We start from the raw sequence: 12,807 nt of genomic DNA, 5'->3' as shown, positions 1-12,807 counted from the left end.
AAGAAATCATAAATTCTGCCAGGGTATGTAAACTTATGAGCACAACTGTATATAAATATCTAGTTGTGTCCTTGTTCCCAATATACTCGTCATGATGTTGAGGCTTATTATAGAGAATAAGTTGGAAGTGGGGGAGAAGGGAAGACATTAGTTATCCCAGAAGATCATTCAATACATCAGTACAATTGGCATATGACAATAATCTAAATTAAAAGGCGGTCCCGCCAAAGGGATACCCCCTGGTCAGCTGTCATATCCAAGTCAGTCCAGATAACCCATGCTTTTTGAAACCTTTTGGGGCAACCCCTAGGTCACTTTATATAGTTGTGTACAGCATTAAAAAGTGGCTTCCAGAAGAGGAGGGTGGGGACAGTAGCAGATTTCACTAAATCGCTATTGCCTTCCTGGCAAAGAACAGTAGCAGGCCAAGCCTAGTTCGAAACCATTTTAGTGTGTGATAAAGCTTCCACCAATCCTAAGATGCAGGTCTCCACCAGGAGGGAAACTCGTATTGTGGTTACTTTAAGAATACAGTCTAACACCTGCTACAGGGCATCGTATTGGACCAGTTGTAACAAAGAATACACCTTTATCCTAGCAAGATTTAGACACTTGTAGGAAAATCCCATAAACTACAGCAGAGGATGTTAGTGAGGAAAGTGGAAAGGAAAAGCTGCATTGATTTTCGCTACTAGTTTATCGCGTGGTAGATATTTCCATTATGTTCAGTTCATGATGCAGGAAATGTGTGAAACAATTGCTTTATGGTGTTTTATAGTCCCAAGTCAGTCCAGTGACACAGTGTATTTATAGTACGCTATAACATAGTTATGTATTTGGGTCCTTTCCATAGGCTCCAATCCCTGAATATCAGAGGCTTATACATTTCTCTGTTTTCCACTGATGATCTTTAGCATAGATTAAACATATTGCAAGTGGTGCAGACGAAATAGCACTGACTGGAAGGGCTGAACTCTTCCCAGGGCTATCACTACCTGACAGGGGCATTGGAGGAGAAGAAACAAGGAGCACATAAGAAAAGTTAGTAGGCCAATCTGGTAAGTGCCAACTGGTTTTAGTTTTTTTTTTTAAACATCTCCTTTATCAGGGCTACAGACAGAGACATAATATATACTAATAGAAAGTATCCCATTATCAGGGGACAATTGTCCTGTGACTAGGCTGTCCCCTGTGATATTCTCTGATCATTATGTTCCCCGTGATACTCTCTTAATTATTATATTTTTTTTGGTCTGTAACCCTGAGAAAGGAAAACTTTACAGAGATAAAAACTGTTTTTATACCAGACTGCCCAACTTCCTTCTCTGTGTTGCTCTGTCCTCTTTCTATGATTGCACCCAAGCTTCTCCAAGCCTACTGGGGGCTCCAATGGTTCTTATAGATTTTTCCATTTAGCCCTGGTTCACACCAGTGTGGCTTTGAAATTGCGCTACTTCAGCATAATTTCAAAGCCTCAGATTAGTGCCATATGCACCTCCGATACCATTGCAGCTTGCAACTTCATTTACCAGAAGTCTATGGAAGTTGCAATGAAATCGGAAAAAAGTTGCTGCTACATAAGTTGTGATTTGATGTGCCGGGAATGAGGTGCGACTTGGCATACAATTTGGAACTGTCAAATTGCATGACAAATCGAACCGGTGTGAACTAAGACTTATGGAACTTCACATCCCTCTGATGGACTTTTATATCCAACAACACCCGCAATTCCAAATTGTCTGATTATGTTAGGAAATGTCCATATACTTACTTAGGCTAAAAACTGTAATTTCTACATTTTACAAAAAAAAATTATCAGAGGCTCCATTACAAAACTGTGAAAAAATGCACAATTTTTACTGTATTGTAAAATAATAATACACAACAAATATGTGAAATGTAGACATAATATTCCAGATTATGGGGTACAGAAGGTTGATAGATTTTAGTATCTGGCTGCCATCCTTGTATGGTGGAGGCACTAAATTGTCCTTCCTGCTGGAGACATTCTGAAATTGATTTGTCTGTGGCATCTTCAGACAAGACGTTGGCGGTGATTGGTCAGATGTAGCCCTGAGGATCTTAGGTGTTTTCTCTCTGCTTTGGTTTAAACGTTGATGCCTAGTTCAGATGCTTTTTACAATGAGATCATACAGTGTATGTTCTATCACTGTTGTCACTTGACATTGTGAATAATTTTATTGATTGGGATAAATAGCCTTGTAGTGACTTTATAAATTGCATTTAACTCAACATTTCCTTGTCTCCATTATGTAAGAAATATTTTTTCTTCTACATTTCACCTGTCAGTTGTACTGATCCTACAACATCTCAGTTTCTCTCCTGTAAGAATAATATTCGTCTGTTCTTCAACCCAAGTCCTTCATTCATTAACATGTAACCTCACTAGTCTTGTACTTTCTTCTTGCACCCTAAAATTCTGTGTCGTCATCTCTTAGACAAACATTATTTATGTTCCCGCTGAGTATTAATCTGCTCACACCTTTCCGATGATCGGGGTTCAGATTGTGAAATTGACTTAGGTGTTCCCGAATGCATACTCAGATTTTTCCTTAGCTTCTGGATGTCCTCAATGTACCTGACAGCTCGGAATGACTCCCACAGTATCTGTGATAAACATGAAGTAGCTGTTGTCATGTTATGTGTATCTTAAAGTTCAGAGTGGTGATGGTGGCGCTGATGTTGTGGGAATTGTCCGCAGAGGATGGAGGGTTTATGTAGAAGTTATCACGTGTACACCTCCGTATTTGAATCACTCCACTGATTGGTATTAAACCATTTTAGAAGAAATGTCTTGGGATATGTATCAGATGCCTGTTCTCAGCTGTAATCAGATGGTTTTCTTTACAGTTTTAGCCAATCCTGCAACACTTTTGTTATGAAGTGATAATTAGGACACTTTCTTTCCACATTCTTGAATATATGCCATTTTCTCTCATTTGCAAATTATTTTCCTGTTACTTTTCTGTTTCATTTAACATTAGATCTGTCAAAAGGCAGCAAACTGGAGATCTCTTGTTATCACATGCACATGATTTCCCTTCGATTCATATGAATGTCCCTTCACTTGCTGCATGCTGCTTTTGACGGCCTTTACTTTTATCTGTATCTCCTGATGACTCTTTAAGCCTTCACAGGTGTCTAAAGTTTTACTCTCTCTCTCTTTCTAGGCCCAGGAGCCGTCCACGATGGAAACAGCGGCTCACCTCCGTGTCTTCTCTGCGCACCTCTCCTACTTTTCCTCTTCCTGCTCCCTCTGTCTCTGCTCCTTTCATCTGCTCAGTTCTGACACATGCAAGCATCAGCACCCATCCTCTTAAGAGGGAAACAACAATCTTAAAGTAAAACAAATGTAATTAAAAGAATTTACAAAATCTGATGTCGAAAAATTTATGGAGTATTAAAAATAAGCAAAAAACTCAACAAAAAAACACAACTGCAACAGATTGTTTAAAAAAAAGGATCATGAAAAGGGAAAACACCACATGCTGCACCTTCTGTGTGAAGGGACTCTTGCAGAAAATGGCCAGGTTGAACGGAGGGCGGAGCCAAGGACTGAGCTGCGCCGGTTGACTTGCCAAAAGCCGACGCTCATAAAACAAAACATGTGACTTTGTTCTGTTCATCGCAAATTATCACAAGGAAATCGCACAATCTGAGACATGGACAGTGTCAATCCATCTCATCAAATCCGCTTTATTACCCTTGGACTGCTGGGTGACCCTCATTTTCAACACCCTTACTGCAACCACGACACCTGCAGACAATAGCTCAAGTCAAATTATTTGCTGGGAATCCAGCAGAGCAATACTTACCCTTTGCAGTGCTGGGGGGAGACATAGCAACAAGATATATTTCTCTCTGGTGTGACTGCGACTTTCTGAGCTGTCACCTGCAGGTCTTTTTTCGGGGCTGAGGGGGTTCCATTTTCTTTGCTGGACTGTGTTGATTAATAGCGTGGAATGTGTGCCGTCATGTGCTAGGATGCTGCTTAGGAAATTTGGTATCTGATGGGGGTTTCCTTCATGTACATGTGCTGCAAGAGGTGGAAAATGAGAGATTTGTATATTTTTGGGGCTTTTCAGTTACTCCAAGAGCATCTCTTGTAAAGAACAAGACCATCTGTGATTGTTGGGTGAGCCCTGATTCTCTCGCTCTTCAGACAGAACTAGAATCCACTGATTATGTTGACAATGCTTGTAAGATTGTAATGGGATGGATAGACTACTGTCTAAAAAAAATGGGAGCAACAGGCTGACTGCATTATGTCCACAACTGAATGTAAATTGAGATTCCTTCTTTAAAAAAAAAAAAAAGTGGAAACAGTTAGAAAATATATGCATGAACCCAGACCCACAGTGATTTGGCAATGTGTAGGGTGAAAAGCAGCATCCAGTGTGATGACATCAGTTATATTAAATGTTTCACGATGCTTGGGATCAGTGTTTGACACTAGTGTGACTTTGCAGTGACTGCCATCTACAGAAATAAGCACATGCAGTCAGTTGTTTACACCAGCACAGTTTACCCATGTATGACATTTGACGTAGCGAGCAGAAGAGTAAGCTTGGCTTGACAGATAAAGATACTCCCTAGATGAGGATCTGGTGTAAACAGTCTGGCATGTTAAACATAGTTGTTCATACATCGGGTATATGTATCAGTGCTGTACAAATATTCTGCACACAATATCATTTATGTCTGAGTGTTTTAAAATGAATGTCATGTGCAAAGCTCCACGTGTATGTTTAATTTCAAACCACGATGCTGTGTAAAGTTGCCCTGTCTTAATGTTCGCTCCTGAGCAGACTCATATTGGCATGATTAAACGGTTGTTGTGTTTTAATGGAGGCGTCCCTGAAGATATGACCACAGTGCAGATATTCTGTTCCCGACAATCAGTCTAAATGTCCACACTCTTTGTATTTCAGCAACAAGAATTTTGAATTGTTTAAATGCACACTGAGAACAAGGAACAAAATGTTTGTTCATTTTCAGCCCCATGTATTTAATAATCTGATAATTTGCTGGTGCTGTACGGCCATTGATACATATACCAACATAAGACACCATTTTAGAAGGTTCTTTACATTTTACCTTGAGGCACCCGTAAGAGCGTTTATCATCTCCTTACCTTGGGGTGGGAAAAATGTCTGAAGAAAGAACAATTCTTGCTGCCATAACAAAAAGAAAATCAGATTTCTCTTTTAGTGTTTCTGATACAGTACAGGAGGTTGGCTGCCCTCTACAGTAAGAATACTTCTGTCTTCTGACATTTACAATGTGACTTGGAGTGATAGCATTACCCAAATGCCCCTTTTCTTGGCAGTCTATGGACAAATGCCAGGATGTGCCACTAGTCACAAGTACAGCATGGTGTCATCTTTTTTTTGGGGGGAGGGAGGGGGAGGGGGGAGTCATCTGCTGTGTACTTGGTGTATGAAGAATTTCCTGATTGTGGAGCACTTGAGTAGGAATGAGTATGATGTGTAAGTAATATGCACAGAGTAATTATTAATTACTTATAACCCTTAAGCATTAGGACGTAGCTGTACTTTCTTACTGAAATGAAGACCAATAGGCCATTTCCACCTGTAATCTTCAAGAACCCTGCCAGCGCTCACATGGGTCACAGTGCCTGCTGTAGAATTTATTGTACATGTGTGTAAATTATATGTTGATTAAATATTTTGTTTAACCCCCTGAGAGTACTGTAAGGAGCAGCAGGTGGACTAAATTGTTAACAGTTGCCTCCAGCCTTGCCGGGAATGTTTGGTCAGGATACAGTGAAAGTTAGGTGTGGTGGGCTGGCACTGGTAGATATCATTATCCAACAAGTATTAGAAGCTTTTGTCCCCAAGAAGGGTGAGTAACGGCTATGGTGGACCACCAGGTCCCTTCCCCCATCCAACACTTAATCTATGAATGAATTTTGTATCTGTATTAATAAATCTGGAGTGGAAGAAGGTGTTGTGTCCTTTGCGTTTTCTTTATTCTAAAGGGGGAAAGTTCGGTTCTGGCTAATAAAGATCGCTTGTAAAAACACATGTAATTCAGACATGTTACTGTAAATATCATAACCCACTAATGTTTTTATACGTTCCCATATTGGTTTTCCTGTATTTATTATCTGGAGGACTGTCATGTCAGGTAAATGTTTTTTTTTTATCCCGTATGGACCTGGGGACCAGTCTATGAAGAACAGCGAGGTTCCCCAACAGTCCCGACATATCTGTTAACACGATTGTAGTGGGTGGTGGACCTTAGATCATTACAAACGGCTACAAAAAGCTTAGAAAATAACAGGGATATTGACACTTCTATGAGAAGGTTCTGATGGAGCATCTACATGTGCAACAGCTACATTGTCCCAGAACCACTATAGGGCATACATCTTCTTTACAAGGATGTTTCGTATTATAGTGATGATTGTTTCATTTGCCTTAAGTAGGTTGTGTATCAAAGTGTGGAATATGAGCCAGGTAAGTGAGCACAATCCCTTCTCAGAAACCAATCAAGCAGCATGTTCTAGAAATTGAAATAGTGTGGGGTGGAGGTCAGTGGAGAAACCCTGATGGTTTGGACACTCACAATGTATCCTGAGATTTGTGGTTAAATATTAGCTCTGAAAAGATAGTGCAGCTAGAAGCTCGTTATTTCTTACATAGCTATCTAAATGCTAACACATTTCATACCACTACAGACTATTTTCACTAGTATGCTGACCATTCACAGAGTATGTTTCAGGCAACCAAAGAGGTCCTGTTGGCTGCCTCCTGCTTAACATCTCTTGATTGAAAAATCAATTGAGTCGGGAGGAAAATTGTCAGCCGAATAGCAAAGGCATCCAGTCAAGTGCAGCCACTGCTCAGGTATTTTGACAGCCAGAAGGGCTGTAAAATTCATTCATCTATGCCGCAGAGCATAAATACATTGATGTGTTTAAATGTTTTCATTACGCCTATAGGCGGGGAAAAAAAAAAAGTGTGTATGGTTTACATTAATCCGGAGTATTGCTGGTTTTCGGTCAGGGCTGTACAATTTTTTTTTAATTGTTTCTTTTAAAATCTATTAACTTCTATAAATTGTTTAATAATGTTTGGTCTCACTGCCCCTAGGGGAAATACAAATCCTATAAGGGGTCAGGTACTAATTTCCGGATCATCTCACAGCTGTTTTTTTGTGGCCTAAACAGTGTGAACAGGGCTTTGGTTTACTACCAATTTTGATTCTCACTTTTGAATGGGTAGTCATTTACTGTAAGGAAGAATCATTTATTATCAAATATATTGTGGAATCGAGGAAACATAGGAAGAAGCTTTTAACGTCTTTAGTGTATCTTGTAGTATGTATTAGGAATTTACAGAATGTCAAGATTTCCAGGATTAAAAGCATTTTTAAATTTCAGGAATACTTCCTGCGCTCAGATTTGGTGCCCAATTTATAGACAGACTTTCACTATTCCAGATTCACTGCCACTCTCCTAGTGCATGACCTTTCTATTTGGATAATTGATGAGAATGCCCTTTTTAAAGGTTTGTGAGTATAATTACCTATTTCCACTTTTCTAATAAACAGTGTCTAAAGACACTAATTCACTAGGCTGTTGCGCCCTCCTTTTGTTATTCTCTACATATAAATAGTTATGTAAAAAAGGAGAGATTGGATACAGAGGAGAGAGAAGAGTGAACAGGTTTCTGGGGAGAGATGAAGGATGCGACAGAGAGGAGAGGAAAGAAAGATGGGACTGGGCAGAAAGGAAAGTGAAGGAGGATAGAATGGGGGAGGGAAGGAAGGATAGGGCAGAGAGTAGAGAATGGGATGGCTTAAAAAGGAGAGGGAAGGATGGACAAGGTAGGACAGAAAGGAGAGGAAAGGAAGAACATGGTGGGGTAGAGAAAAGAGGAAATCATAGGATATGGCAGAGAGGAGATTGACAGAAAACAAGGAAGCGTGGATAGGGTAGGGCAAAGATAAAATGAAAAGAAGAAAGGATTGGTGGGACAGAGAGGAAAGGGAAGTATGGGATGAGGCAGAGAGGAGAGCGAAGGATGGGATGAAGCAGAGAGGAGAGAGAAGGATGGGATGAAGCAGAAAGGAGAGGGAAACGATTGATAGGGAAGAAATGAGAAAATGAAGGACAGGGCAGGGCAAAGAGCAGAGAGAATGAAGGAAGGGTTGGGGGATAGAGGAAGGGCAGAGTGGGGTGCAAATAAAGGATAAGACGGGGCACAGAGGAGATGTATGGTATAATTGGATGGGGCACTGAGGAGCGGAAAGGAAAGATGCGATGGGGCAAAAGAGGAGAGGGAAGGAATGACAGGGTTGGGCAGAGGGGAGAGTGAAGGAAGGACCAGATTTGGCAGAGAGGAGATGGAAAGAAGGATCAGATGGAGTGATGGAAGGATAGGATTGTGCAAAGAGCAGATGAATGTAAAATGGATAGGCAGAGTGAAGAGGGAAGGAAGAACAAGATCGAGCAAAGAAGGGAAGGACAAGATGGACAGAAAGACGGGATAATGCAGAGAGGAGACTGAAGGAAAGACAGAGGGGTGAGGTATGGGAAGATGGAAAAGAGCAGAGAGGAGATTGAAAGAAGGACCTGATGGGGTGGAGAGGAACGGGAACAACTGATGGGGTAGAGAGGATAGAGAAGAAAGGACAGGATGGGAAAGAGAGAGTAAAAGGATGGGATGGGATGGGATGGAGAGGAAAGGAAAGAATGAATGTGATGGAGCAGAGAGGAGAGGGAAGAAAGAACAGGGTGAATCAGAAGGGAAAGGGAAGAACAGATGGGATAGAGCAGAGAGGAAAGGGAAGGATGGACAGGTGGAGCAGAGAAGAGGGTGAAGGAAGGATAGAGTAGAAAGCAGAGGTAATGAAAGATAGGTTGGGGCAAAGGGACAAGGAAGGAAGGAAAGATGGGATGGGGCAGAGGGAAGGAAGAATGGCTGGGAGATTCCGCAGCCAAAAACTAAATGAGAACATTGGATATAACCAGTGGTGGGATTCAAAAATTTTAGTAACCAGTTCCGACTTTCAAGCATGGTGTCATTTTTTTAAATCTAATGTCAGTCAGGGGTCCGATCTGTCCGCCGCAATGTCGCAGCCCCGCTAAAAATCGCAGATCGCCACCATTATTAGTAAAAAAAATAACATAAATTATTTTCCTAGTTTGTAGATGCAATAAATTTTGCGCAAACCAATCAAAATACACTTATTGGGATTTTTTTTGTCGCTCTTTTTTTGATTATAGCACAAAAAATAAAAATCGCACAGGTGATCAAATACCACCAAAAGAATGTTCTATTTGTGGGGAAAAAAGAACATCAATTTTATTTGGGTACAGCGTTGCACGACCGCACAATTGTCAGTTAAAGTAATGCAGTGTGGAATCGCAAAATATGGCCTGGTCATTAAGGGGGGAAATCTTCTGGTCTAGAAGTGGTTAAATTAAAAGCAGGGAGTTAGTACATCAGTGAGTGGTGGTGGACACAGCAACCTCCCCCCTTCCCCTGTATAAAGAAAGAGAGAGAGAGAGAGAAAAAGAGAGGGAGGGAGGAAGAGAGTATAAGAGAAAGAGGGATGGAGAAAGAAAGAACAAAAGTCAGAGGGATGAAGGGAGGGAGAGAGAGAGAAAGAAAGGTGGATGAAGGGAGGGAGAGAGAGAGAGGGAAAGAAAGAAAGAGGGATGAAGAGAGGGAGAGAGAGAGAGGGAAAGAAAGAGGGATGAAGGGAGGGGGAGAGAGAGAGAGGGGGAGGGGAAAAAGAGGGATGAAGGGAGAGAGAGAGGGAGGGAAAAAACAGAGATGAAGGGAGGGAGGGAGAGAGAGAGGGAAAGAAAGAGGGATGAAGGGAGAGAGAGAGAGAGGGTGGGATTGATGGAGGGAGAGAGAGAGAGGGAAAGAAAGATATGAAGGGAGGGAGGGAGAGAGAAAGAGGGATGAAGAGAGGGGGGAAAGAAGGGAGAGAGAGAAAAGAGAGGGAAAGAAAGAGGGATGAAGGGAGGGGAAGAGAGAGAAAGAAAGAGGGATGAAGGGAGAGAGAGAGGGAGGGATAAAAGAGGGATGAAGGGAGGGAGAGAGAGAGGGAAAGAAAGAAGGATGAAGGGAGAGAGAGAGGGAAAGAAATAGGGATGAAGGGAGGGAGAGAGAGGGAAAGAAAGAGGGATGACGGGAGGGAGAGAGAGGGGGGGGGAGAAAGAGGGATGAAGGGAGGGAGAGAGATAGGGGGGGAAGAAAGAGGGATGAAGGGAGGAAGAGAGAGAGGGATGAAGGGAGGGAAAGAGAGAGAGAGGGAAAGGGAGAGAGGGGGAGAAAGAGGGATGAAGGGAGGGAGAGAGAGGAAAAGAAAGAGGAATGAAGGGGGGGAGAGAGAGAGAGGGAAAGAAAGAGGGATGAAGGGAGGGAGAGAGAGAGGGAAAGAAAGAGGGATAAAGGGAGGGAGAGAGAGAGGGAAAGAAAGAGGGATGAAGGGAGGGAGAGAGAGAGAAGGAGAGAGAGGAGGGGGAGAGGGAGAGACTCACCGAAGCATCAGTTTGTGTCTTCTGTCAGGCAAGTTTTCCTTCTGCAGCGGCCACACTGTGAAGCTGCAGGGAGGAGGTGGGTGGAGCCAGACATTCATGTGCATGTTGGGTCTTCTCCGTTCTCCTCCTCTGCACGTCACTGGTTTCTAGACGCCAGTCGCCATCATAGCAACCAGTGCAGTGCACAGATTCTGAAATAAAAATATATTACCGGTTGGGTGGCAACAACGTCCGGCCCGATCTCGGGCTTGCATCGGTTCGGGAAACTTGTAAAATGTTAGTAACAGGTTCCAACGAACCGGTGCGAACCGGCTGAATCCCACCACTGGATATAATTAATGTCAGTACCCAAATATAAGAAATGCCCATATTTGGAAAATGACTTATCTCTGGGTAGACAAAGCCTAATGGGGAACTGAGGGACTAGTTCACTACCAGGTCCACTTTAGTTTTAATTGACAGTGCATGGCAATGGGTGGATTCGAAGGCCACTATTGGACTGAATATCAGGCTTTGCCCACCACAGTACAAAGCTTCTCGACCATGCGCCTGCCAGTGTGACGAGTGCAGTGGCTGGGGAGGGAGGGATGTACACTGAAGAAAGAGTGTCCAGTGCAAGCACTGGCACTTTCAGTGGCGCACCTCAACAGAATTCCAAAGGGTGTCTACAACACCCTTTTTAATTTCCCCCAAGGTGTCCTGGCTGTGCCTTAAGCAGCTACTCAGATTCTCAGTATGTGTGTATAAAAAGAGGGCTCTGTCTGGCCATCCTTCTGTACTATGTTAGATACTGGGGCCTCTGAGTCTTTGCTTTGATGGTCTTTGTATAACAAGAATTATAAAAGAATACAGAACAGTCATCAAACAAAGATAATCCTCTGTTTTATCACAGTATCTCTTCAGAGAGATTAGGGCACATAACAAATATAGATATCTTTTGACAATAGACTGATGCACATAATAGGGTATAAAACATTCCAAAGTGAGAAAAAGATCCGACAGCGAACTATGCAAATATGAAATTTCCACATAATTAAACCCTTTCAAGATAATGGACGCATTAGCTGTTCCTTAGTTATCAATGTCATAATTTACACTATAGAATCACTTAGAAAAGTCAGCCCGGGAACAAGTGAGCAATGGGGGAAGAAAGATCAGAAAAAGCCAATAAACAAGAAACCTACTAATGTGCGAAACCTGCTAGTTTATAGTTCACAGGAGCTTGAAAACTGCATTCTTTGCTTGTTTTGGATGGAGTAGGCAGCAGTTAGAACAACTGCCAGTTTTTTATTCTCCCAGTTAAGGAACATTTTCTTTACTTCATGTCCTTTTACTAATGTCACTATGCCAAGAATTGGGGGGACGTTTCCAGTGGGGGTTGCAGACAGCAATATAAAGCTAACAAATGTTTAAGCCCTCCCCATCCTGCTAATGAAAAGTTTTCTTATTGCCCTTGTGTACCCATTAACGATAAGAAAAAGCCAATAGACAAGAAACTTACTGTGTGACCTGAGACTCGAACCCTGATAGTTATAGTTCACAGGAGCTTGGAAACTGCATTCTTTGCTTGTTTTGGATGGAGTAGGATACAGTTAGAACACCTGCCAGTTCTTTTTTCTCCCAGTTAGGGAAAATTTTCTTTACTTACTGTCCTTGTGATAATGTCACTGTGCCAAGAATTGAAGGGACATCTCCAGTGGGAATCGCAAAAAGCAATTTAAAGCTAAGAAATGTTTAAACTAGGGATGCACCGAAATGAAAATTTTGGACCGAAAATGCAGGATGCCATTGGCTGAAAACCGAAACCGAAAATGACTTTTTCCCCCAAATAATTTTAAAATAGATAGAAGAGGGGCATATGCCAAAAAACAGGCAGCGACGTACACCTGTCGCTGCCACCCTGTCACAGTATATGTACTGTGACGGGTTGGCAATAGGTTAATTTAATTACCAATGGTATTTGTATTATGCAGCATGAGGGGGTTAATGTATTGTCACTGCTGCATTAGTGACCGACCAGTGGCAGTTAATTAACCCCTTTGTGCTGCATTAGTGCAACCAGTATCAGTGTTAATTAACACTGGTTGCACTGATACTGGTTGCACTAATGCAGCACAAAGGGGTTAATTAACTGCCACTGGTCGGTCACTAATGCAGCAGTGACAATACATTAACCCCCTCATGCTGCATAATTAATACAAATACCAATGGTAAGCTGCCTCAGCTATCACCCCCTCCCCCCCGCATCAGCCTCAGCGTCC

The 12,807-nt window shown here is 42.1% G+C and overlaps 1 protein-coding gene and 1 long non-coding RNA gene across 6 annotated transcripts in view; both read left to right on the top strand.

Annotated features, from left to right (window-relative positions):
* The window catches only part of NTM (neurotrimin), a 1,087,393-nt gene extending 1,083,941 nt beyond the window's left edge, over positions 1 to 3,452 (top strand). For all 5 annotated transcript variants that reach the window (XM_082273444.1, XM_082273446.1, XM_082273445.1 and 2 more), the window contains one exon: positions 3,192 to 3,452. In XM_082273444.1, coding sequence (XP_082129570.1) covers positions 3,192 to 3,310 — 119 coding nt within the window. In that variant the 3' untranslated portion in view covers positions 3,311 to 3,452. The remainder of the gene's footprint in view (positions 1 to 3,191) is intronic.
* Positions 3,453 to 4,599: 1,147 nt separating this feature from the next.
* LOC309567911 lies at positions 4,600 to 5,988 on the top strand. The gene is made up of 2 exons (XR_014225970.1): positions 4,600 to 5,387; positions 5,426 to 5,988. It is a non-coding gene; the product is annotated as an uncharacterized lncRNA (long non-coding RNA).
* Positions 5,989 to 12,807: the final 6,819 nt, after the last annotated feature.

This window comes from Pelophylax lessonae (assembly GCF_965119305.1).
Source record: "Pelophylax lessonae genome assembly, chromosome: 12".
NCBI lineage: Eukaryota > Metazoa > Chordata > Amphibia > Anura > Ranidae > Pelophylax > Pelophylax lessonae.
The sequence above is the reverse complement of the archived record's forward strand: the minus strand, read 5'-3'. Positions and strand labels throughout refer to the sequence as shown.